Raw genomic sequence first — 24,219 nt, 5'->3', positions numbered from 1 at the left:
CGGGTTTCATTTGTTCAGTAATTTATAATTAACCCCGAGGACAGCCGATGACGCAGTCACGTGGGAAAGAACGACAGCCAATAGAGAACCAAGCCGACTGAAGAAGGAAGGACGACCACCGCCGTCATGGCGGCCGCGGCTAATGCACGAGCTAATGCTAAACGTGGAGCATAAGGTAGTAGTGAGATGGAGCTCAGAGATGGAGGGCCAACGTGTTGATTAGTGTTTATTTAAAGTGTCTCCGTGACTTCATCCATCCTTCCTCAATGTTCAGTACAAAGTCAAAACTAACTCCGTGTGCGTGAGGAGCAATTTTCTAAAACAAAACAATCAAACCGATTTTTGTTCAAAGTTAAAATAAAAAGGAAAACACGTAATTATTGAAGTGAAATGCAAATTTTATTGTCGAAACAAATGCATAGACAACATTTTTCTAACTTTTTGATATACTACTACTGAGAAGCAACTCGCTGGTCTCACAGTGATTTCAGTGTAAAGTCAACAGATGGATTAATAAAGATGTAATTTAGAAACATTAATGAGCAGACTGCAGGGAAGCTGTTTCACAGATTCTATAGTTTTTATATTATTGGTCCTTTAGAAATCAATGACCTTTATGGATGTGATTGATCCATCATCCAGTCTGTAAAAACATTTTGCATTAAACCAAGTATCTAAATTACAATCATACGCCGGCGTATTAGGGCCACTGTCGGAGCCGGGCGAGAGGGGGGAGTATTCAGAGAAAAAACTGAGAATCTACAGGATTAAAGTGGTAAAATTAAGAGAAAAAACAGAATTTTCTCTGAGATTAAACTGGTAAATTTAAAAGAAAGAAAAACATTCAAATGTATGAGAAAAAAAACTTGGAAATTCTCTGAAATTAAAGTCTTAAATTTACAAGAAATATTTTTGGATATTCTCTGAGATTAAAGTGGTAAATTTACCAGACAAAGTGCAGCAGCTGCAGCGGATGACCTCATCAAATTATACATTGCAATCACATTTAGTAAATAAGGAAATATTGGTGATTTTAGCCCAGAATCACCAGATTACCATCCGCACCGGACTCTGAAGAGACACTGCCGTGAACTGGACCTATTCAGAAGAAAACAACACAATGATTTCAGTTTATTTCTCTTAAATTTATAATTCGTTCATCAAGTTTTTTCCCAGGCTCTGTAATTTTTATTGTATTTTGTTGACCTACAGTGGGCCTATTACACCTTCGTAGTTCCTTCAGAACGCACTTTGAAGTATTCATTTCTTTAAAATGCAGATTGTTTGTGTGATACAGCACGGTGGATGAAGGTGATTTAGGAACAAACCTATATGATTATATATATTTATATATATATAAAATTATATATATATATATATTTATATATGATTATATATATATGAACCTAGTTGATTGGTTGATTTGGTGTTTGCCCTGCGTGCCACGCCGCAGTCGAAGGACTGAACAGCTAAAAGGTTTCCAGGTAAAGTGAACACACACACACACACACACACACACACACCTCACAGCCAGCCGTCGGAGGAGAAGTCCCGCCTGAGCTGCTGAGCCTCGGCGTCTGTGAGCGGCTGAAGAGGTGATCGACAGGCGCCGCCGTGGAAACCGAACCACTCCATCGCCTGCTTGAGGGCGGGAACTCCCAACTTCCTGGTCACCTAGCAACACAGAGCAGTCCAATCAGTCATCAGTCTCCGTACTGTACAACAGCCCGCCCCCCCCCCCGACAGGAGGAAACTGCAGTGTGCTTTCAAAGCTTTATCAATAATGACCGTTAAAATCAGACACGTGACGGATGTTTGTTGCGGAGCTCTGCGTGATATCGAGAGTGATGCTGGATGTTGATGATGCAGCATTTGGAGGTGTTAGCGTGGTAGATTGATGCTGTTAGAGCAGCGACATGTAACGCACCTGAACACACACATTCTGTAGCCTGAAGCACATTATTCAGTGCTCGTCTCATAGAAGTCGACTGAGGGCTCAACATTAAACACACATCTTCCTCTAGATCTGTTTTAACCTGCTCGTTCTGCGTCTCTGAGATTTACAAAACATCACGTTAGAATAACCATCGTTTAGAAATGGTAACTTGATAGTTAATTAAACTTAGTTAATAGTTATTTTACTGTTAAAGGGACTGAATGTAAGGGTATACAACATAAATATAAATATATGCCTAAAAACAATGAGACCTTCTGGGACTTTCTGGGTTTCCTCTCTCCGCCTGTAGACGGATTTTAATGTGAAGAATGTGGCCCGTTGTTTCCAGGAAAATCCAACGGATGTGACGTGTGTCGCCTCACTGTGTTGAGTGATCCTCGTTCATGTCTATGTAGAGCGAGCAAGCGCGATCCCGACGCTGACTTTAGTTGACTTAACGGCCACAGGTGAAGCTGTTAATAATTAATAATGTTTACTAATTATGAGTGATGCTATAATTTAGGATATTCCAAAAGTGTATTGTTGCACAGATTATAACATTTTATATGTGTATACTGTATACTACATATATATATATATAAGTAACTGATTATAAAACCTTGTTAAATGGTTAATAAATACTTTGTAAAGTATCTATAAACACTATTTAGATAGATAGTTAATAGTTTGTCAATGATTAATAATTGGTTTCTGGTCCATCTATCTATGTAATGTTTATAGTAGGACGACTGTCAATCGATATAATATAGAATTTATAAACTAATTATTTCATATTACACAAACTAAAGATAAAATAACAGGAGTTATAGCATTACTGATGAGTCAACATTGTTGGTTAACAGTAAAATAACTATTAACTGGGTTTAATGAACATTTATAAATGACGTACTTACTGTACTATACAGTTCTTACTCTCCTTTTAAAATGACTACAGTAGGTTTTCTTGTGCTATCCATCATATCGTCTCAGCAGATATACATTTACGTCTTTGATTTTGTCATTTTGTTTGTAGTTCTTACCTTTTTCCAACTGTACCTGAAGAAAATACTCAAAATTAAACTTAACTAAGAGGTGGAAGTACTGATGTTACTTCATATTTCCATTGAGGGTGTTGGTTATAATACGAGGTTACTTTTTATAGATCATGTTATGTAAAGATATCACATGCATGGAAGAGGGAAGCTGACTGGACTTTATAAAATACACGAGTTTCATCAAATGCAGCCGACGAACCAAAACCTTCAACGAATCCTTCGAGGCTACAAAGATTTTATCCCAAAACGACGTTGGTTTGTCTTCGCCCACCGAGGTTTAATCAGACTCCAGATCAGCTGTACCTCTGAGGAATGTGACTAAACCTCCAGTCTGTCACCGTCTGTGGGTGTTTGTTGTGTGCTTGCGTGCGGTGGATAAAAGCGTCCAGCGTGCAGCAGCAGATGGTACTCACGGCGGCGTTGGGCTCGATGAGGCGCTGCTGCAGGACTCTGGCTTCCTGCCAGCGACCGGACACACACAGACGCTCCAACTCACACACCTCCCGGCCCAGCACGTTGGCCAGCGCACACACTCCGCCCACCGCACCTGGAGATCACCAACAACAGTTCAAGGATTAATACAGAAGAAGAAGAAGAAGAAAGAGGTTTTTATTGTTCTTCTCTTTCCTGTCTCATTCCGTGAGATATGAGATATGATCTGGACCTTTTGAACCACAACGTTCTTCCCTTGGAACTGAATTTGTCTCAATAAAAAGGAAAAAGAGAGAAATGACGACTTTCACATCGAGGACCCGGAGCCGGATTCGTCCGTCTGTCCGTGCTCGGGTCCACTTGAAGAGGTGGTCTCTTGAGTATGGTTCATGTGTACTCAGGCGTGGTTCACATCAGGTGGGAAAACCATCTGCACCAAAACCCGGAAGTGGAGCGCGGTTCCAACACAGTCGCACAGCAGCTCGTGAAATAGTCTGGAAATGTAATCTATTTGATTCGTGTACATAGACACCAATTTCCCTTCGTTCGGATTTTTGGTGCGTTTTCCTACAAATGTCCAGTAACACGTGACACACGTGTCAATTTCCGCTCTGGTCTTTTCAAAATAAAACTACTTTTAGGAAAGGTTTAGGAAAAAATCACAGTTTGGGTTACAATAACACCGGAAGTACCGTAACTGGAGAACGGAAGTTACCTGATAAATAAATCAACTTTGACTTGTGGTTTCACACGAGACACGAACAGCAGTACTGTACACTGTATACTGTATACTGCGTTCCTCAGTAGTATATAGTATGTACTGTATACTGCGTTCCTCAGTATGTACTATGTACTATGTACTGTATACTGTATACTGCGTTCCTCAGTAGTACATAGTATGTACTGTATACTGTATACTGTATACTGCGTTCCTCAGTAGTATATAGTATGTACTGTATACTGCGTTCCTCAGTATATAGTATGTACTGTATACTGCGTTCCTCAGTATATAGTATGTACTGTATACTGCGTTCCTCAGTAGTATATAGTATGTACTGTATACTGCGTTCCTCAGTATATAGTATGTACTGTATACTGCGTTCCTCAGTATATAGTATGTACTGTATACTGCGTTCCTCAGTAGTATACAGTACATACTGTATACTGCGTTCCTCAGTATACAGTATGTACTGTATACTGCGTTCCTCAGTATACAGTATGTACTGTATACTGCGTTCCTCAGTATACAGTATGTACTGTATACTGCGTTCCTCAGTATACAGTATGTACTGTATACTGCGTTCCTCAGTATACAGTATGTACTGTATACTGCGTTCCTCAGTATACAGTATGTACTGTATACTGCGTTCCTCAGTATATAGTATGTACTGTATACTGCGTTCCTCAGTATATAGTATGTACTGTATACTGCGTTCCTCAGTATACAGTATGTACTGTATACTGCGTTCCTCAGTATATAGTATGTACTGTATACTGCGTTCCTCAGTATATAGTATGTACTGTATACTGCGTTCCTCAGTATACAGTATGTACTGTATACTGCGTTCCTCAGTATACAGTATGTACTGCATACTGCGTTCCTCAGTAGTATATAGTAGGCGGTTTCGAATACAGCCTCTCTGTGTCCTCTTATCATTTCCCAGCGGCGGCTCCTGCTCCTGCAGGTTGGATCTATAACAGCGTATCCGGCTCAGAGCCTGCTGCTCTTATAAGGACAGCGTGACCCCCCCACTGGACAGAAACTCAAATGAAAGACTTCTCTGCAGGATTCACACTTTGCAAAGTCAAAGTGGGCCGGATTTGGCCCTTTGGCGGGCTGTTTCTGGCCCTCGGGCCTTATGTTTGACACCCCTGGACTAAAGTCTCCAGCTTCTTATTCACAACCAATTGTTCCAAGTTGGTTTTCACATCCATGTGAAGTTGAAGGAGGAGGGCTGATAAATCACTGTGTGCAATCACTCAACACTTCGTCTGTTTAGAATATGAAATGCTCCGTCCACCAATCACGCTCTGAAACATTAGCATGCATCGCAGCAACGTACACCAAGCTCTCCAGTTGCCTGAGAGGTCGAAGAAACCCATCAGAGAAACACGCTATCCTTCAGTTTTCACATGACAACGTTGGGACAGAATCCAGTGTTCAAACAGCTGCAGATAAAACAGCAGGGAGGACTGAGGGATGTTTTAAGCTGAATGTATATTCCTCTTAAATAAAGCCATCCATCACTCTCCTGCTGTTACAGTTGTGTTGTCAACACGCAGACAGAAATGATTCACTGACAATGCTTTTGAGCGTCTCAGCCTTCCATATTTTCCTTCCCTGACAGATCAGCTGGCAGCGACGCTTCACATGATGTTTTTATTTACAGAGCGAGATACATTTTCCAAGGCAGCCTGATATCATGGCCTTTCAGTGTGACATCTCATTGTCTGCGTCTGGTGGAGGAAAGAAGCAGCAAGTCGGCCTCCGGCCGTGGCCTTGGAGTTGTTGTTGTGATACAGACGAGCCGGCGGCGGCTGATGGGAGGATTTTTCTGTCTGATTTATGTTTCTGTGGCCGCCGCTGCTCAGATCACACGGCTGACGGCGGCGTACCGAAAGCTGCTGACTGACAGGCGAGCTGCACGGCGAGTGACAGCTCGTGAACAGAGACACTAAAGGATGGACGAAGACAGGCGGAGGCAAATCTGATTCAAAATGTCCAAGTCAGAGAGATTATAGGACAGAACCAACTGAAATACACCTCTACCAACAACACATGGAAACAAACACATTCACACTAATTAAATAAGCGTCATAATTAGGGCTGTTGATCGATTCAAATATTAAATCACGGTTAATCGCAAATTAATCACACATATTTAATCTGTTCTAAATGAACCTTAAAGGGAGATTAGTCAACTATTTAATCCTCTTATCTACATGGGAGTTGACAAATATGCTGCTTTATGTAAATGTATGTATATACTTATTATTATAAATCAATTAACAACACAAAACAATGACAGATATTGATCCAGAAACCCTCACAGGTACTGCATTTAACATAAAACAATATGCTCCAATCAGAACATGGCAAACTGCAGCCCAACAGGCTCGAGGTCTCTAGTCTGATCCATCCATCCTCTGAATGCTCTAGGTCTCTAGTCTGATCCATCCATCCTCTGAATGCTCTAGGTCTCTAGTCTGATCCATCCATCCTCTGAATGCTCTAGGTCTCTAGTTTGATCCATCCATCCTCTGAATGCTCTAGGTCTCTAGTCTGATCCATCCATCCTCTGAATGCTCTAGGTCTCTAGTCTGATCCATCCATCCTCTGAATGCTCTAGGTCTCTAGTCTGATCCATCCATCCTCTGAATGCTCTAGGTCTCTAGTCTGATCCATCCATCCTCTGAATGCTCTAGGTCTCTAGTTTGATCCATCCATCCTCTGAATGCTCTAGGTCTCTAGTCTGATCCATCCATCCTCTGAATGCTCTAGGTCTCTAGTTTGATCCATCCATCCTCTGAATGCTCTAGGTCTCTAGTCTGATCCATCCATCCTCTGAATGCTCTAGGTCTCTAGTCTGATCCATCCATCCTCTGAATGCTCTAGGTCTCTAGTTTGTGGCTGTAAAGTTTCATGAGGCTGTGATTATCCTAGAGGTCACCAGAGGTCATTTTATACAAGGAGGTCAATGAAATGTCTCCTATGGGGACTAACATCATCACACATGAATCCAGTTGGGCTCGTTGGATCCACCAGAGTCTCAGCTTTACAGTGAGACCTGATTTATGGTCTTCATCACTGTTTAGGGACCCCAGGATGCAGAAATATTCAGATACACCATTTTAGAATAGGAGACAGTAACACATTTATACTGCCTCAGAAAGACAGTAGAGTCGGTCTCAGAGGGTTAAGATGCCGACATCGCAAACAGTTGCTCTACAACGTGCTGATACAAAACCCCGAAACAAAGTTCACTGAATGTAATATTATAGTCTGTCCTCGCATAATAACGATATCAACAGCTGGATAACACCGTGGGCGTCACCAGAGAAACAGGAATATCGTTAGATCAGAGGTGTTGGCGACCTTCACTGACTGACCGACTGTCTGACTGACTGACTGACTGACTGACTGACTGACTGACTGACTGACTGACTGACTGACTGACTGACTGACTGACTGACTGACTGACTGACTGACTGACGGGTTGACGGCCGGCCGCTTTCAGCGTTACTGAGAACACGCACTCACAGCGGCGTGGACACATTATCATATCAATCACTCAGCGTTACCTTCACACATACACACAATTACCCCATATTTCAGTTATGGAGATGAGAACATGTCAGGGAGCAAAGATCAGAGAGCTGTGTGTGTGTGTGTGTGTGTGTGTGTGTGTGTGTGTGTGTGTGTGTGTGTGTGTGTCAGTGGGAGAACATGACTCATTAGGTTCCTGAGCATCATATTGATGCCGATCCCCTGACGTGTTATCTAATCCAGGCCTGCAGTACACTGAACGTGGCCGACATACCAACACGGTAGAAGACGTCGCTTCATAACGCCGCTGCCAGATGTTGCTGATGGGTTTTGTTTTTTTTAAATTTACTGCAACTTCACATGAATGATCAGGTTTCCCCGCAGGATGACAAATCAACACACTCACTGTCCCAACTCGTCAAATACAGCCGATGGGTCAGTCGTGAAGTTACTTTACGACAGCGTGTCAATATACGCTAGTTACATGGATGAATGTCCTTTCAAAATAAACTTCTGTTTTCACAGGAAGTTAGGTTTAGGCAACATGCCCACTTAGTTAAAGTTAGGAAACGTTAACTTCACTGTAAAGACGGACTGACGATAGTAACGACTCACGTGACAAACGACTCGTGAATATAGCGACTCTCGTGACTCACAGGACTGATGATACTAAACGACTCAAGTGAGAACTGCATGTGATTGTCATAAAGTGGGCATGTCTGTAAAGGGGAGACTCGTGGGTACCCATAGAACCCATTTACATTCACACATTTGGAGGTCAGAGGTCAAGGGACCCCTTTGAAAATAGCCATGACAGTTTTCCTCGCCAAAATTTAGCGCAAGTTTGGAGCGTTATTTAACCTCCTTCATGACCAGCTAGTCTGACCTGGTTGGTACCGATGGATTCATCAGGTTTTATAGTTTACTATGATACCAGTATCTTCACTCTAGCTTTAACACTGAGCCCGCTACGATCATAAAATCACAACTTGCGTTAATGTGTTAATGCGTTAATGCGTTAAATAAATTAGTGGTGTTAAAATGTATTTCGTTAGCCCGTGATTATTGCGTTGACTTTGACAGCCCTATAAAGACTTTGGGACACAAACAGCAGTCTCCTGGTTAAAGTCCTGTGTTTGTTGGACCCCTCCCATCCTCTATAAGCAGTCTTTCTCCCTTCTTATTCTCCGTCTCCAGCTCTGAGCATAGCATAGTCACGCCGATGCGTTTACATCGCAGTCAGTACAGAATACATGGCGTCAAATGACGCGCCAAAAGCAAGGACGGTGTTCCTATTGCACCAAAAATGACTTACAAATGACCTCGTCATTCATACTGTGTCTGGTGAGACCGAGCTGGATAAACGGCAGTTTATCAAAACACCCCAAAAAATAGATATTTGTGAATGTGTGGACGTTTTCTTTGTGTTTGTAATTGAAGATCCGAAAAGAAAAATATACAAATGTAAACTTCTCCAGTTTGGTTGGAGAGGAAAAGAAAACAAAGAGTAGGAGAGACGGCAGCCTGGAGGACATGAAGGCTGCCGACCAACAGCAGCACTGTTAGTCCCGTTTAAGGCTTCTTACCAACACAATAGGCGGCCATGAGAAACCCCGCCGAGCCCGCCAACACCTGGAAATCCTGCGTTTTGGTTTTGTGAACAATCAGGCCGATCCGTGAGATCTGAGGAACGAGTAGAAAAGAAACAGAGAGAGAGAAGAGAGAGAGAGAGAGAGAAACAGAGAGAGAGAGAGAGAGAGAGAAGAGTAAGGTTTCATTGTCATCACTCCTCCCTGCTGTCAGGACTAATATCTGCTGTACTTCTGGTTTTAATCCCCGGAGACGCCGTCACTAGAGACGACGACTAATCCAACATCTCACATGGTAAACAAATCGCTCAAATTGAGGCGAGCATGGACTCTTAACACGGTGGAGGGTTTGGGAGGAGGGGATCGTTCAAGATCCCAAACAGGAGAAGAAGAAGAAGAAGAAGGAGGAAGAGAGAAAACAGACGAGTCCCAAGTGAGGAAAGAAAGGAATCAACTTCAAAAGAGGAGGAGGAGGAGGATGGGGAAGGCTCATGAATAATTGATAAGCTCCCTATTTTGTTTTGCCTCTTTTAATTCTCTTTTGTCAATCCAGATGTGAAGCGCGGAATCCAAATAAAGCTGAAATGTTCAAACGGGAGCGTGAGACGACTCGGCGGCTGCTCTCGCACATGAAACTGAAAACTCCGCAGGGAGAACCTGCAGCCTCCGGTTTGAGTCTCCATCACCGCTACCGCTGAGGGCCTATTTATAACCGCCGGGTGTCAATCAGCTTCCCCGTATCAGTCATTTCAAACACGCAGGACTGTAATTGATCAGTCAGTCAATCAGGTTATAGGAGCTCCTGCTGGTCTCCTGAAAGCTGGAGCACTCTGGCTATTTCCATGCAGCTCCCCAGTGGGAGAATAACATCTCAGCGAGGGTAGCGTGTCTGCCCCGGTGACAGAAAAACACTCATTAGCCTGGATTTATTTAAGTCTCATTATTGTCATTAGTGTACGACTTGAGAGCAAAGAGGAACTTAACCCTGTACTGAAGATCACAATGCAAAACATGGATCATCCCAACACACATGTTATCTATCTAAATTATTGAGATGTTTTAGTTGCCTCGGGGCAACAATGTGCAATATGTGTATAAAATACCCCAAGAAAAATGATTAGGTAATAAGTAGGGATCGGGCCGATAATGACTCATATAGCTGGATCGGATATCGCTGACAATGGAGTCCATCTACTCAATTCAATTCTTTTATTTTAGAACATTTTTCAAATTTCATTTGTTTTATACTGTATACATTATGTACTGGAATTTTAATTTCTGTTTAAAGGTTCTGTTTGTAACTTGTTCCAGGTATAAATCATTGCTGGTCGGTGTCTCATGGTCTCTCGTGTGTCTCCGCTGTTCAGACTCAGACTCCAACACAAACTCCAGTGAAGCACCAAAACCTCTTGGTTGTATCTAGTGAAGCTGTTAAACAGTGTTGGCCGCGGATCATGAAGTGGGCATGTCTGTAAAGGGGAGACTCGTGGGTACCCATAGAACCCATTTACACTCACTGATCTGGAGGTCAGAGGTCAAGGGACTTTTCTTTTACTTTCTTTCAGACTTTTTATATTTTTCAGACTTTTATTTTACATTTTCAGACATATTTTTGACTTTTTTTCAAACTACTTTTAAAATATTTTTCAGTCTTTTTTCTGACATTTTTTAAAACTTTTTTTCAGAACTTTTTTTTATATTTTTCAGACTTTTTTCTGACATTTTCAGACATTTTTTTAGACTTTTTTCAGGGCAGACTCGTGGGTACCCATAGAACCCATTTACACTCACTGATCTGGAGGTCAGAGGTCAAGGGAACCCTTTGAAAATGGACATGACAGTTTTCCTCTCCAACATTTATGTTTGGAGCGTTATTTAACCTCCTTCATGACCAGCTAGTCTGACCTGGTTGGTACCGATGGATTCATCTGGTTCTGTAGTTTCATATGAATCTGGACCTACTAGAAAGACAGTAAAGACAGTAAAGTCAGTAAAGACAGTAAAGTCAGGTCTCAGGGGGTTAAATATATGATCTAAAACTCAGGTCTCTCACTCTGGAACCTCAGAAAGCTTCTTCTTCTAGTCGTGAAAAAGACGGACATCAGATTTTCTGCCTTTGTATAAGAAATAAAAATGACGAATATAACTTCATATTATTCTCTCCTGTTCCTCACTCCCACTTTATTACAACCATACACTTCATAACATGTTGAACTATCATGAACAGCAGATATCATTCTTGTTTTATTTCTATAAAAGGTGGAAGAATGTGTGATTTGTGCTCATTGACTCTCGACTAGTGAACCACGTCTGAAACCTGACGGTGGGATCTCTTCTCCCTCAATGTCGCTGCCTTCAAGGGCACCTTTCACACCTACAGACGCCGAGTCCATTATTGTTGTTCAGTAAACAGCACAAACATTGACCAGGGTCATCATTTCACACCACATCTCCATTATTCAGCATGTTGTTGCTCGAACACTCAGCCTTATGTCGGTGCACAATGTTGCCTTGAGCCAACAAATAGAAATATATCATCTTTAAACCAACAATTATGCTCCTTTATGTTTCCTTATGTGTTATATTCCCCCAACATATCTTCATTTAAAGATACGGCTGCTTCTTGAATGTGTTTTAATCTGATATACTTTTGTTAGAGGTGAAAAGCTCCAGCTGTGTCCATAAAAAAGTCATCTTTAAGCATTTTAATTCGTTAGAAATCACTGAATCTAATTGATTTAGTTATTTGTCTGACAGAACATAATGTGAGAAATGTGAAGAAAATATCCTTGAGCTTGTCATCTTAATCAACGCTGTAAGTTTTGGTGTCAATTAGCCGGCGTTATTTTGACTCCGGTGTCATATTTAGGTGTTCGTGACTATTTTTCAGGTGTTAAAGACGCAGCTAAAAATGCTCTCAGATCTCAGATCTCATGCAGCGATAAACAATTAGGCGTTGTAATTATTTCACTGAAGAGACGATAATTGTTTGGACTGAACAGGCAGGTTGATTTTGGGGCCGCTGTGCGAAGGTGGATTCACACGTCTGACACGTGCAGGAGGACTTACAGCAAAAACACAAGATGTGTGTGTGGTGAACGGCGTTCAGCGGCGTGGGCAGGAGGAGGAATCAGACGTGAGGAGACGAGCTGAAACTTTAATGAGTCCTGTTAAAGCAGCAAAGATCTTAAACTACGTGACGAGAACATTAAAAGCTCGACCGATGAGCGGAGCGTCTTTTTGTCTTTTAGGGAGTTCAGATTGGAGGACAGATTGGAGGACAGACTGGAGGACAGATTGGAGGACAGACTGGAGGACAGACTGGAGGAGGACAGATTGGAGGACAGATTGGAGGAGGACAGACTGGAGGACAGATTGGAGGACAGACTGGAGGACAGACTGGAGGAGGACAGATTGGAGGACAGATTGGATGACAGACTGGAGGACAGACTGGAGGACAGATTGGAGGACAGATTGGATGACAGACTGGAGGACAGATTGGAGGACAGATTGGAGGACAGACTGGAGGACAGATTGGAGGACAGACTGGAGGACAGACTGGAGGACAGATTGGAGGACAGATTGGAGGACAGATTGGAGGACAGACTGGAGGACAGATTGGAGGACAGATTGGAGGACAGACTGGAGGACAGATTGGAGGACAGACTGGAGGACAGACTGGAGGAGGACAGATTGGAGGACAGATTGGAGGAGGACAGACTGGAGGACAGATTGGAGGACAGACTGGAGGACAGACTGGAGGAGGACAGATTGGAGGACAGATTGGATGACAGACTGGAGGACAGACTGGAGGACAGATTGGAGGACAGATTGGATGACAGACTGGAGGACAGATTGGAGGACAGATTGGAGGACAGATTGGAGGACAGACTGGAGGACAGATTGGAGGACAGACTGGAGGACAGATTGGAGGACAGATTGGAGGACAGACTGGAGGACAGACTGGAGGACAGATTGGAGGACAGATTGGAGGACGACAAATGTCTCCAGCAGGATTCAAACATTGAAAAGCTTTACGATGATTATGGTGTGACTTCTGTAGGGAAGTGTATACGGAATATGATGTGTCGGCCAGGACGGCTCTGCAGCACCACCATTTTTAATTTTAAAAGTGTATTTTGACACATTTCACCTTTAACTAATATATGCACCTCATGCGATTTGAAAATTCCGGTACATCATGTTGAGATTTCAATAAAATTTAGATTAATTATGCAGCCTTAATTAAATAAATCTCACCCCTTACATCTTTTAATTATCTGATTCATAACGGAACTAAAACTTAACATTATATTTGCATTAAATCTTTCCACAACTTGCACTATTTCTACCTGGTTCACTGCACAACATTACACACATACTGTACGTACAGAAAATCACACTTATTGAACTTCTTGTTGATCAGTATTGTCCTGTATAGTTTTTGTGCTCTAAACTTCTGTAACGGTACAATATCCCGCTGGGATTAATAAAGGGTTGTTGACAACAGACCTTAATGCTCTTCAAGAGGAACCTGCCAAGGTTTACAGTGTAAATCCCAAATATTTGTATTCAGGTGTATATTCCAGTGTTTATATATATATCTATATATGAGATATAAACAGGTCTAACCTACCTACATGTAGCCTACAGATATAACGGAGCTATAGTGAACGCAGAAGTTCAGTTAAATACAGCAGATTTAATCAACTCTGATGGCATTTAGTCACATACTGAATAACTGAGGCCGTGTTCAGACCTGGTGTTAACATGCGTCCTCAGTGATCCAATCACAAGTGGACAGCTTTAAGTACGTCTGTTCACACCTGGCATTAGAATGCGTCTCCAGTGACCACTTGTGATCCGATCTCACTTCCCCCCCGCTCTATATGCAGATAAACACGTAGTCAACACGCGGCTGATACAGCAGACGCTGTGACGACATGAATGTCAGTAGTAATATCCTACATATTCGTTAATTCTGGTACATGGTATTAACATCAAAATAAAAGGTTATTGTCCCGGCGGTCCCCGGGGACCTCCACACCGCCAGCACCGCTGCTTTTGCCAGACAACAGCCTGTAGGGGTACAGAGCTCCAGAGAGCCGGGAGGACAGAGAACAGGCGGTCGGGTGTCAGCTCCGCACAAAGCAGCGGAACAAAAACACAGACACATCTCCGACAGGATGATAATAACGCACTTCGGGTGCCTAGTCTACATCCAGTAGAGCACAGAGGCCGTTTCCATTCTGACAAGCGCCCGTGTCTGCCTGTTTATTCACCTGAGGGACGCGGTGATCCTGCGGATCCCAGCTGGACGTCAGATGAGTAGGCGGTCCGTAATGTGGCCCGGGACGCATTCACTACACACTGCTAAAAGAATGTGATCATATGTGGCCCGGACCACCTCTGAATGTGGTCTGAAAGAATCCGATCTCAATGCGTCCTCAATGCATCTTGAGTGCGTCCACACCTGTACTCAGAGCTGTCCACTTCTGATCAGATCACTGAGGACGCATGTTAATACCAGGTGTGAACAGGACCTAAGTTGCATGACCAGCAGGCGCCTGCTGTCACAGAAACACGAGCAGTGAGAAGACAGAACAACCAATCACATGTTGTTTTAGATCAATCATGGTGATCAGGCAGTGAGAGGCTGCTGATAGCTTCAGCTCCAGCTCAGAGCTCAGAGCGTGCACACTAAGAATCTATAGGAGAGTTTGGATAAAGTAATCAGCCCAACAGCAGGAGCTGGCTGATGTTCTGAATAATCTCTGTGTAACTTGGTCTGCCTTCCTCAGATTGACCCGTCACCTCTTGTTTTCTGTGTTTGGCCTCTTCACGCCTACTATTGAGCGGGGCCGCTCTGTGCTTGAACTACGCCCACGCTGCTGTCTCCCAGCAAGTGGACAAACATGTTATTTCCCAAATCAGAAATCCATTTGCAACTTCTTGCAAACACTTCCCACACAGACGGAAAAGGTGTTAAGGGCTCGACAAGAGCAAACTGTTCTTTTTCTTTAACCCTGCAATCAACCCTGAAGGATAAAAGTACACACACTTTAGTTTTAGGTTCTTCGACAGTCACCAGTCTCTTCTTCTCTACAGCAGCTACTTTACTAACAGTTCTACTGCAATGCAACATCAAATCAGCATTGGAACTGTAACGTAGGCAGGTAACGTCAAAACACTTAAAGGCTCTTTCTACAGCCAGAGTTAGGTTTGTCCATTCTGTAGAAACATGAGGGGGAAAAAATAGATTCATCTATGTATCGTGATTTCCTTTGTACGCTTTCTAAACAGATGTTTTAACACCAGAATGGATATATCTGCTTCATCTGAGTCTATGTGGTAAACACTACACATCCAGTAAAGGATGAAACACTTTGGGTTTCACACATTGACAGCTGATCAGCTGATCAGGACTCACCGATCACATGATAGAATAAGAAGTGTTTCTTACGTCTCCTCCGCTGTCCTTAAGGCCCAGGATGTTTGGGTGCTGAGACAGCTGCACCACGGCGTCCAGCGGCAGCTCCAGCCCCGTGTTGGCCGGCACGCTGTACAGAACCACCGGCACCGGGCTGCTGTCCGCCACCTGACGGGGGGGGGGGGAGACGCAGAGACGTGAGGAGCAGGTCTGAATCCCAGAACTCCCCCCCCCCCCCCCCCCTTAAACATGTTACAACAGAACATTCTGGCCCGGCCTCGTTCATTCAAACAGCTGTAGGGGGGTTCAAACTGGGCTTTAGCTTTTAGGGTTTAAGGTTAGAACCAGGTCTAGGTTAAGGTTAGGGTCAGGTCTAGGTTCAGGTTAGAACCAGGTCTAGGTTAAGGTTAGAACCAGGTCTAGGTTAAGGTTAGGGTCAGGTCTAGGTTCAGGTTAGAACCAGGTCTAGGTTAAGGTTAGGGTCAGGTCTAGGTTAAGGTTAGAACCAGGTCTAGGTTCAGGTTAGAACCAGGTCTAGGTTAAGGTTAGAACCAGGTCTAGGTTAAGGTTAGAACCAGGTCTAGGTTAAGGTTAGGGTCAGGTCTAGGTTAAGGTTAGAACCAGGTCTAGGTTAAGGTTAGGGTCAGGTCTAGGTTTTAGGGTCAGGTCTAGGTTAAGGTTAGAACCAGGTCTAGGTTAAGGTTAGGGTCAGGTCTAGGTTAAGGTTAGAACCAGGTCTAGGTTAAGGTTAGGGTCAGGTCTAGGTTTTAGGGTCAGGTCTAGGTTAAGGTTAGAACCAGGTCTAGGTTAAGGTTAGAACCAGGTCTAGGTTAAGGTTAGAACCAGGTCTAGGTTAAGGTTAGAACCAGGTCTAGGTTAAGGTTAGAACTAGGTCTAGGTTAAGGTTAGAACCAGGTCTAGGTTAAGGTTAGAACCAGGTCTAGGTTAAGGTTAGAACCAGGTCTAGGTTCAGGTTATAGGGTCAGGGTTAGGATTAGGGAATGCATGGTGCTGACCTTTGTGAAGTGCTGGATCAGAGCGCGGCCGTCCATCTTGCCCTTATAGAAGCAGGGCGTCACCACGAGGACGACGTCGGCTCCGGCCGCCGCCATCCTCTCCGTGAGCTGCACGGTGGCTCTCGTGGCTGAACAGAAGAAATAAAAGAAACTTTACTACTCAGCTTTAATCTTTAATATCTGCACAACACGTCTGTTAGAAAGCTTTCAATAAGACAGAGAGTTAAAGGAAGTCACTCACAGCTGCAGCAGGTTGGTTCCCTTCTGTTAAATGCATTTCTATACAATCTATTTATCTTCATATGTATTGAGTTTTTGTTTTGCGTACAACCAGAACAGACTATATTCACTACTGTCACTAGATCCTGACAGTCGTGCATGATAAGTGTTGAGTTAACTGAAACCATATTGGGGTAAAAAAAAGTACTAAAAATGTAATGCCATGAACATAAATGTATTTATTTGTTTAATCTTAAATCTAACTCTAATATATCGCTGCCTAAAAAAAAGGAGGCGGCATAAATCTCCGTTAACTCTTGTGACGTTGAATCACAGAAACTGAACAGACTCGAGCTTCCAGCAGATGCAGCGAACGCTTCACTAAAGCAGCAGGAAGATAAATATGAAAGATTACGGCCGTTCTCAGTTCTGTTCTACTTTGTTTGCAGATATAGCTACAGACTTGTTATAATATATATCATACCTGGCCCTAGGGCTGCACCATTATGACCACAATGAAAACACTGAGATCACCACCATCATCATGACATCATTTATCACCATCATGTTTGGTACTTCGTGCACGACTAATGCTGCAGTCTCAAGCTTTTGGTGCTCTGGCTTCTTATTTCAGACCAACTGTAATAATTAGGGAGGGAGGGGAGGGGTGGGGGGGGGGGGGGGGGACGGACATCTGACAGCTGTTTGAAATGTGATAAACAGATTTACTGTGTTGTTAAAACGAGCTTTTTCCAGCTTCGTCTTCTGGCTATAGTAAAGCCCTTCCTCAATCGGCATGATCTTGAGAGGATGTTCACCTTCCTTTATCAGCTCAGTTAAATGCATCAATCTGGTGCATTCAAGAGCAAAAAATGATGCGGTGCGCTGCGATGCAGTGCTGTGCTGTGCTGTGCTGTGCTGTGCTGTGCTGTGCTGTGCTGTGCTGTGCTGTGCTGTGCTGTGCGGTGCTGTGCGGTGCTGTGCTGTGCGGTGCTGTGCGGTGCGGTGCGGTGCGGTGCGGTGCGGTGCTGTGCTGTGCGGTGCTGTGCGGTGCTGTGCTGTGCTGTGCTGTGCGGTGCTGTGCGGTGCTGTGCTGTGCTGTGCTGTGCGGTGCTGTGCTGTGCGGTGCTGTGCTGTGCTGTGCTGTGCTGTGCTGTGCTGTGCTGTGCGGTGCTGTGCTGTGCGGTGCTGTGCTGTGCGGTGCTGTGCTGTGCTGTGCGGTGCTGTGCGGTGCTGTGCTGTGCGGTGCTGTGCTGTGCGGTGCTGTGCTGTGCTGTGCGGTGCTGTGCGGTGCTGTGCTGTGCTGTGCTGTGCTGTGCTGTGCTGTGCGGTGCTGTGCTGTGCTGTGCTGTGCGGTGCTGTGCTGTGCGGTGCTGTGCTGTGCGGTGCTGTGCGGTGCTGTGCGGTGCTGTGCGGTGCTGTGCTGTGCGGTGCTGTGCGGTGCTGTGCGGTGCTGTGCGGTGCTGTGCGGTGCGGTGTGATGCGCTCTATTGTCCCCTTGGGGAAATGAGTTTTGGACTCAGTCCTGCTCACCATCAGCTGCCTCCACAGCCGCATCAATAAATAGAAACAAACAACAATCCACACGAAAACTGAGAAAAACAAACAATGCAAACCACAAACAACATAAATGATATCGCACATTACTCATATTGCATAAGATCTAATATGTATAAAAACAGAATACATAGAGGATAAAAATAAGAAGAATACCATGACGCTACTGCACAACCCTCAGCCTCAAGATACATTATTTAAAATTACAAATTTTGAATTTGGAGGTGTGTTCACAAACGAGTTGTTAAAACGGTTCAGTTTGTGAACCGGTAAGAGCTCAGACTCAGAGTGGAGGATGTGAGATGGGTCCGACAATACTAATACTAATAATAATCATAAACACATTGGTTGTATAGATAATGTGTATACCCAAAAGTGAAGCCAGAACATCTGGATCAGCAGCTGGCTGGCCGTTAGTTTAGGAGGCGTTTGATTTGATCTGCAGCAGATGTTTCTCTGAGCAGAACGAGCATTTTAAACGTCAATATCGCAGGCAATCATGTTCATTTAATTGTGGGAAGCCAAAATCATAAATTAATATTCGATTAATTGTGCATCCCTAACAAAAACAAACTAACTAAATATAGAAAAAATTTAACTTTATGAAAAACAAAATAAAACAAACACTCTGAAAACTAAAATTAAACTAAATTAAAAAGTCCAGACTATCAGAAGCTCGTTGTTTTAGGTGTAATAGAAGTAAAGCAGGTTAGATTTCTCCTCCATGTCCTTGAATTGGTTATTTATTTTTCAATAAACTTCGGACATGTTAACACAACGGAGGCCATATATATATATATATACATATGTATATATATATATATATACATATGTATATACATATGTATATACATATGTATATATATATATATGTGTGTGTGTGTGTGTGTGTGACCTCACATACGGCCTCCATTCATTCTCCATCACCTCAACACACATACATGTGTCTTCTTTCTCCTCCGACAATTTATGTAACAAATATGTCCCTGGAATTTATTATTACTTTACTTTACTTTATACTTTATACTTTATTGTCAGACAGGTCTGAAATTTGTTTTGCATAACAGCAGCTCCGTTTGCAACATCACAGAAAGGACAAAGACAATAAACCAGGATACAAACATTTAAACATTACAATCACAGAAGACAATATTCAGGGCCCTTTAACGCACATTTGATCTGGGATTAGGCTCCATATTTAGTTTAAGGATTGACTGATGCAAAAAAGAGTGCTTCAGTCTAACCTTATTAAATCGTGGAACCCTGTATCTCCGATTCGATGGTAACAGTTGATATTCACTGTTCAGAACATGATTGGGGTTAGAGACGATGTTGTTAGCCAGCCTTACGATGTTATTATGATAGGCTGATTCATAGAGTTTCTCAAGGGGTTGACCTACTATCTTTGAGCAGATTTTCATTTGTTGGGAGCAGTTTTGACTTTAAAGTAGTTGACAAATTATTGTACCATGTAGTATAACAATACTGCAGGACACTCATAATCGCAGAAGTAAAAAACAATAGAAGAATTTGTTTACCCGCCCCAAAAGACCTGAGGCGGCGGAGAAAGTAAATTCTTTGTTTTGTCTTTTTACAGACAAATTCAATGTGGTCTTTCCAAGATAACAGATGTTATTGCTTAAACATCTGTGAAATAATTAATGCAGTGAGAGCGCGGGAGGTTTTTATATCGTCAGTGAATGGAAGGAAGAAAAAGGGAAGTATAGGGCGAGTTAATGCACATCTCTCTCTCTCTCTCTCTCTGGATGTTCATTATCGGACCGAACGGCCAATCAAACTCTCACCGACTCCGTCTGACTTCAATTATCAGCCCGTAAGAATTAATGACATCATAATGAGATTAAAATCAAGGTCGCTTAAGATCTTTATTGTAAACATGTGTAGAGTTGAACACACACACACACACACACACACACTGTCGACAGAGTCCGTCTTTTTAATTCATCTTTTAAAAATGTAAACGTTTGTGTCTCTGAATAAACAGGAAACGTTATTAAAGCAGAAAAAGTGAAAGACACGTTCACTAATATCTGCCCAAGTTCGTTCTTAAGGAAAAAACATGGTTTTATTTTGAGTTTTGGGGCTTTTTAGCTTCAATAAGACGTCTTCTTTCAGACTAGAGGAAAGAAAACATCCTAAATACACATTCAGGTGTTTGTTTTATTTATTTGTATCTGCAGATTTCTCCTAAATTCACCAACAGTTAGCGTTAGATAATGCCCCATTTGCATATTTAAACATAACATTGCAGACAACTTGTAATGCAAAGAAATGTCATGGTGATATCTATTAGTTAACACATTTCACCATATTCACCTTTAGTGTCTTTATGCAATATAATAATCCATATATTTAAAGGCCGTTTTCTCTGAATTAGCTTTTTCTCAGACGCTGATCCAGAGATCTCCACTTCAGCAGCTCTTACATCCACCAGACTCTCCAGTTTCATTCCTCTCTATGTTCTGAAGGTTTCCACAGAGGCGTTTGTTCATAAATCATTCAGAGCCCGATTTATATAAACATTTATTCCTAAAAACATGGCAGAAAATGATTTTTTTATGGCTGACATCGCTATTAATCATAAATGAATCACACATTTTTTATCTGTTCAAAATGAACCGTAAGGGAGATTAGTCAAGTATTTAATCAAATTAAATAAAAATTAATGAAAAAAATTATAAAAAACATGGGAGTGGATAAATATGCTGCTGTATGTAAATGTATGTATATATTTATTATTGTAAATCAATTAACAACACAGATCAATGACAGATATTGTCCAGAAACCCTCACAGGTACTGCATTTAGCATAAAACAATATGCTCCAATCATAACATGGCAAACTGCAGCCCAACAGGCAACAACAGCTGTCAGTGTGTCAGTGTGCTGACTGGACTATGACTTGCCCCAAACTGCATGTGATTATCATAAAGTGGGCATGTCTGTAAAGGGGAGACTCGTGGGTACCCATAGAACCCATTTACATTCACTGATCTGGAGGTCAGAGGTCAAGGGACCCCTTTGAACATGGACATGGCAGTTTTTCCTCTCCAAAATTGAGTGTAAGTTTGGAGCGTTATTTAACCTCCTTCATGACCAGCTAGTCTGACATGGTTGGTACTGATGGATTCATCAGGTTCCATAGTTTCATTTGATACCAGTATCTTCACTCTAGCTTTAAAACTGAACCTGATAACAACCTAAAAATCACAATTAAAATGTTGCATTAATGCGATAAAGAAATAAGTGGCGTTAAAACAAATTTGCGTTAACTGTGACAGAACTAATAATGACACCAAAAATAAGATGCATGGGATGCGATTACTATTATCCGGAGAAGTTACACAACTGACGAAGTAAAAAAATAAATGGTTTGGCCTATAAATAACATGATCAATCACTAATTAACATACATGATGCAGCTCCAAAGCTCTGGAACGCTCTGGAACGCTCCGCCTCCACATGTTGGGCCATCCCCGACACGGCCTGTTTATAAATCAAACCTCAAAACGCACTTTTATTCCTTAATGGCTTTTGGCTCAGCATGAGAGTTGATTATTTTAATCCTTTTTTTCTTTCCTATTGGTCTCAACGCTGTTATTATTTTAATGTCCTGTTGGTTTCAAGTTGGTCTGAGTGTTTTATTGTGTTGTTTTGATGTTTAATTGTTTTTAAATGTGCTTTATAAATACATTTGGATTGGATGTGAATTGAAATGCTAGAGTAGGGTTTTTTTTATTTTAAAAGCTATAGTGCTTGTAAAATAATGGCAATTATTAAAACGTATTAAATGATAAAAAAAACATTATTTTAATTTAAATCCTATAATCTCATAACACTGTAAAAATTAATAAGGTTCAATAACCAATAACGATGTAACAATGTAAGTTTGCTCTTGAGTGTGTGCACATTCTGTTCTTACCGAATAAAATAAGTAAACATTGGTGAAAGTCAGAATCTTTATGAAAAATGTCTGAAAAAAGTCTGAAAAAAAAGATCAAAAAAATATTCGAAAAAAAGTCTGAAAAATGTTTGACCTCCAGATATGTGAATGAAAAAAAAGATCTGAAAAATAGATCTAAAAAAATGTCCGAAAAAAAAGATTTAAAAAATTATCCGAAAAAAAAAGATCTGAAAAAATTCTGAAATAAAGATCTAAATAAAAAGATCTTAAAAAAAAAGATTTTAAAAAAAGTCTGAAAAAAAGACCTTAAAACATATCCGAAAAAATGTATGAAAACAATTCTGAAAAAAAAGTCTGAAAAAATGTCGGACAAAAATAGTCCGAAAAAAAATGTCAGAAAAAAAAGATCTAAAAAAAGATCCGAAAAGGAGATCTAAAAAAATGTCAGAAAAAAAAGATCTGAAAAACGTCTGAAAAAAAAAAGATCTGAAAAAACTGTCCGAAAAAAAATATATAAAAAAAAGATCTTAAAAAAAAGATTTTAAAAAATGGCCGAAAAAAAAGATCTGAAAAACTGTCCGTAAAAAAAGATATAAAAAAGAAGATATAAAAAAAAAGATTAAAAAAAATGTCCGAAAAAAAAGATATAAAAAAATATCCGAAAAAGAAGATCCAAAAAATGTGCGAAAAAAAAAATCTGAAAAACGTCTGAAAAAAAAAAAAGTATGAAAAAAAAGATCTGAAAAAATTTCCGAAAAAAAAAGATCTGAAAAATGTCTGAAAAAAAAGTATTGTAGAACCCTTGACTCGTATATAGATGTTTTATTTTTATTGTATTGTTGGTCTTTGGTGCTTTTTATTAATATTCAAACTGTATAATATTTATGTAAACACCTTTTCTTCTTCACTGCTTGTCCCTCTCCTTTATTTGTCCAGCTTTGTTGTCCTCGTCTCTAGAAGTTATTCTATTTCTGTGTACGTACGCTGAGAGAGACGCGTGAAATGACACACACACACACACACACACACACGGTGAGACCTACATTCACATCCTGATCCGGCCATCAGCACTTTGTCCGTCGCCAGCGACCTCCTGACCGTCTTCACCACCTCCACCCGCTCCTCCTCCGTGAGGAACGGGTACTCTCCGTTGGAGCCCTGAACCACCAGACCTGCAACACAGACACACTCTTATCCTATTGTTCTCATCTCATGTTTCTCTGTCTGGTTGTCTGTGACTAACCGACTGTACCTCTACAACTAGTGGCCACACTGGCTTTACATTTCATCTTCTCTTTGGTGCCATCATTAGACTGAAACTGTAGATACCACATTTTGTTTTACAAAGTTAAGAGAGCCATGTTTAAGTCCAGCCTGATGTCGCCTTAAGAACAGTCGCTTCCACACAGTGAAGCATTCAGTGTATTCATTAAACGCCGGTATCGGATCGGTACTCGGTATCGGCCGATACCCACAGCCCACGTATCGGATCGGTATCGGTATTGGGACTTGATATTAATAGTAGCAGCATCAAGATGGCCTTTAGCTATTCCGCTCCCTTCTCCTGGAATACACTGCGAGCTAAGTTGAAACTGGGAAATCGGATTACTTTTGATGAATTTAAAACATTAATGAAAGACCTGGAAGCAGAGTCAACCGGGAGCTGTCTGTGTTTCTGAATGTTTTCACTTTAACGTTGGCTTCACACACTTGGTTCTAATTTGATTATGCTATGTACTTATTTTGCATTTGTTTTATGTTGTGGCGTCTGAAACTTTAATGTGTGTTTAAAT

At 41.7% G+C, this 24,219-nt stretch overlaps 1 protein-coding gene across 1 annotated transcript in view; it reads right to left on the bottom strand.

The window, feature by feature from the left end:
• Window positions 1-377: 377 nt before the first annotated feature.
• The window catches only part of hoga1 (4-hydroxy-2-oxoglutarate aldolase 1), a 26,731-nt gene continuing 2,889 nt past the window's right edge, over window positions 378-24,219 (bottom strand). The window contains exons 2-8 of the mRNA XM_074631297.1: window positions 23,470-23,598; window positions 16,726-16,853; window positions 15,743-15,877; window positions 9,277-9,373; window positions 3,405-3,538; window positions 1,524-1,674; window positions 378-1,098 (exon numbers count right to left, since the gene is read on the bottom strand). Of these exons, the coding sequence (XP_074487398.1) occupies window positions 1,525-1,674; window positions 3,405-3,538; window positions 9,277-9,373; window positions 15,743-15,877; window positions 16,726-16,853; window positions 23,470-23,598 (773 nt within the window). The 3' untranslated portion in view covers window positions 378-1,098; window position 1,524. The remainder of the gene's footprint in view (window positions 1,099-1,523; window positions 1,675-3,404; window positions 3,539-9,276; window positions 9,374-15,742; window positions 15,878-16,725; window positions 16,854-23,469; window positions 23,599-24,219) is intronic.

Source organism: Sebastes fasciatus, chromosome 3, assembly GCF_043250625.1.
Source record: "Sebastes fasciatus isolate fSebFas1 chromosome 3, fSebFas1.pri, whole genome shotgun sequence".
Taxonomy (NCBI): Eukaryota; Metazoa; Chordata; class Actinopteri; order Perciformes; family Sebastidae; genus Sebastes; species Sebastes fasciatus.
This window is presented reverse-complemented; position numbering and strand designations above follow the sequence as displayed.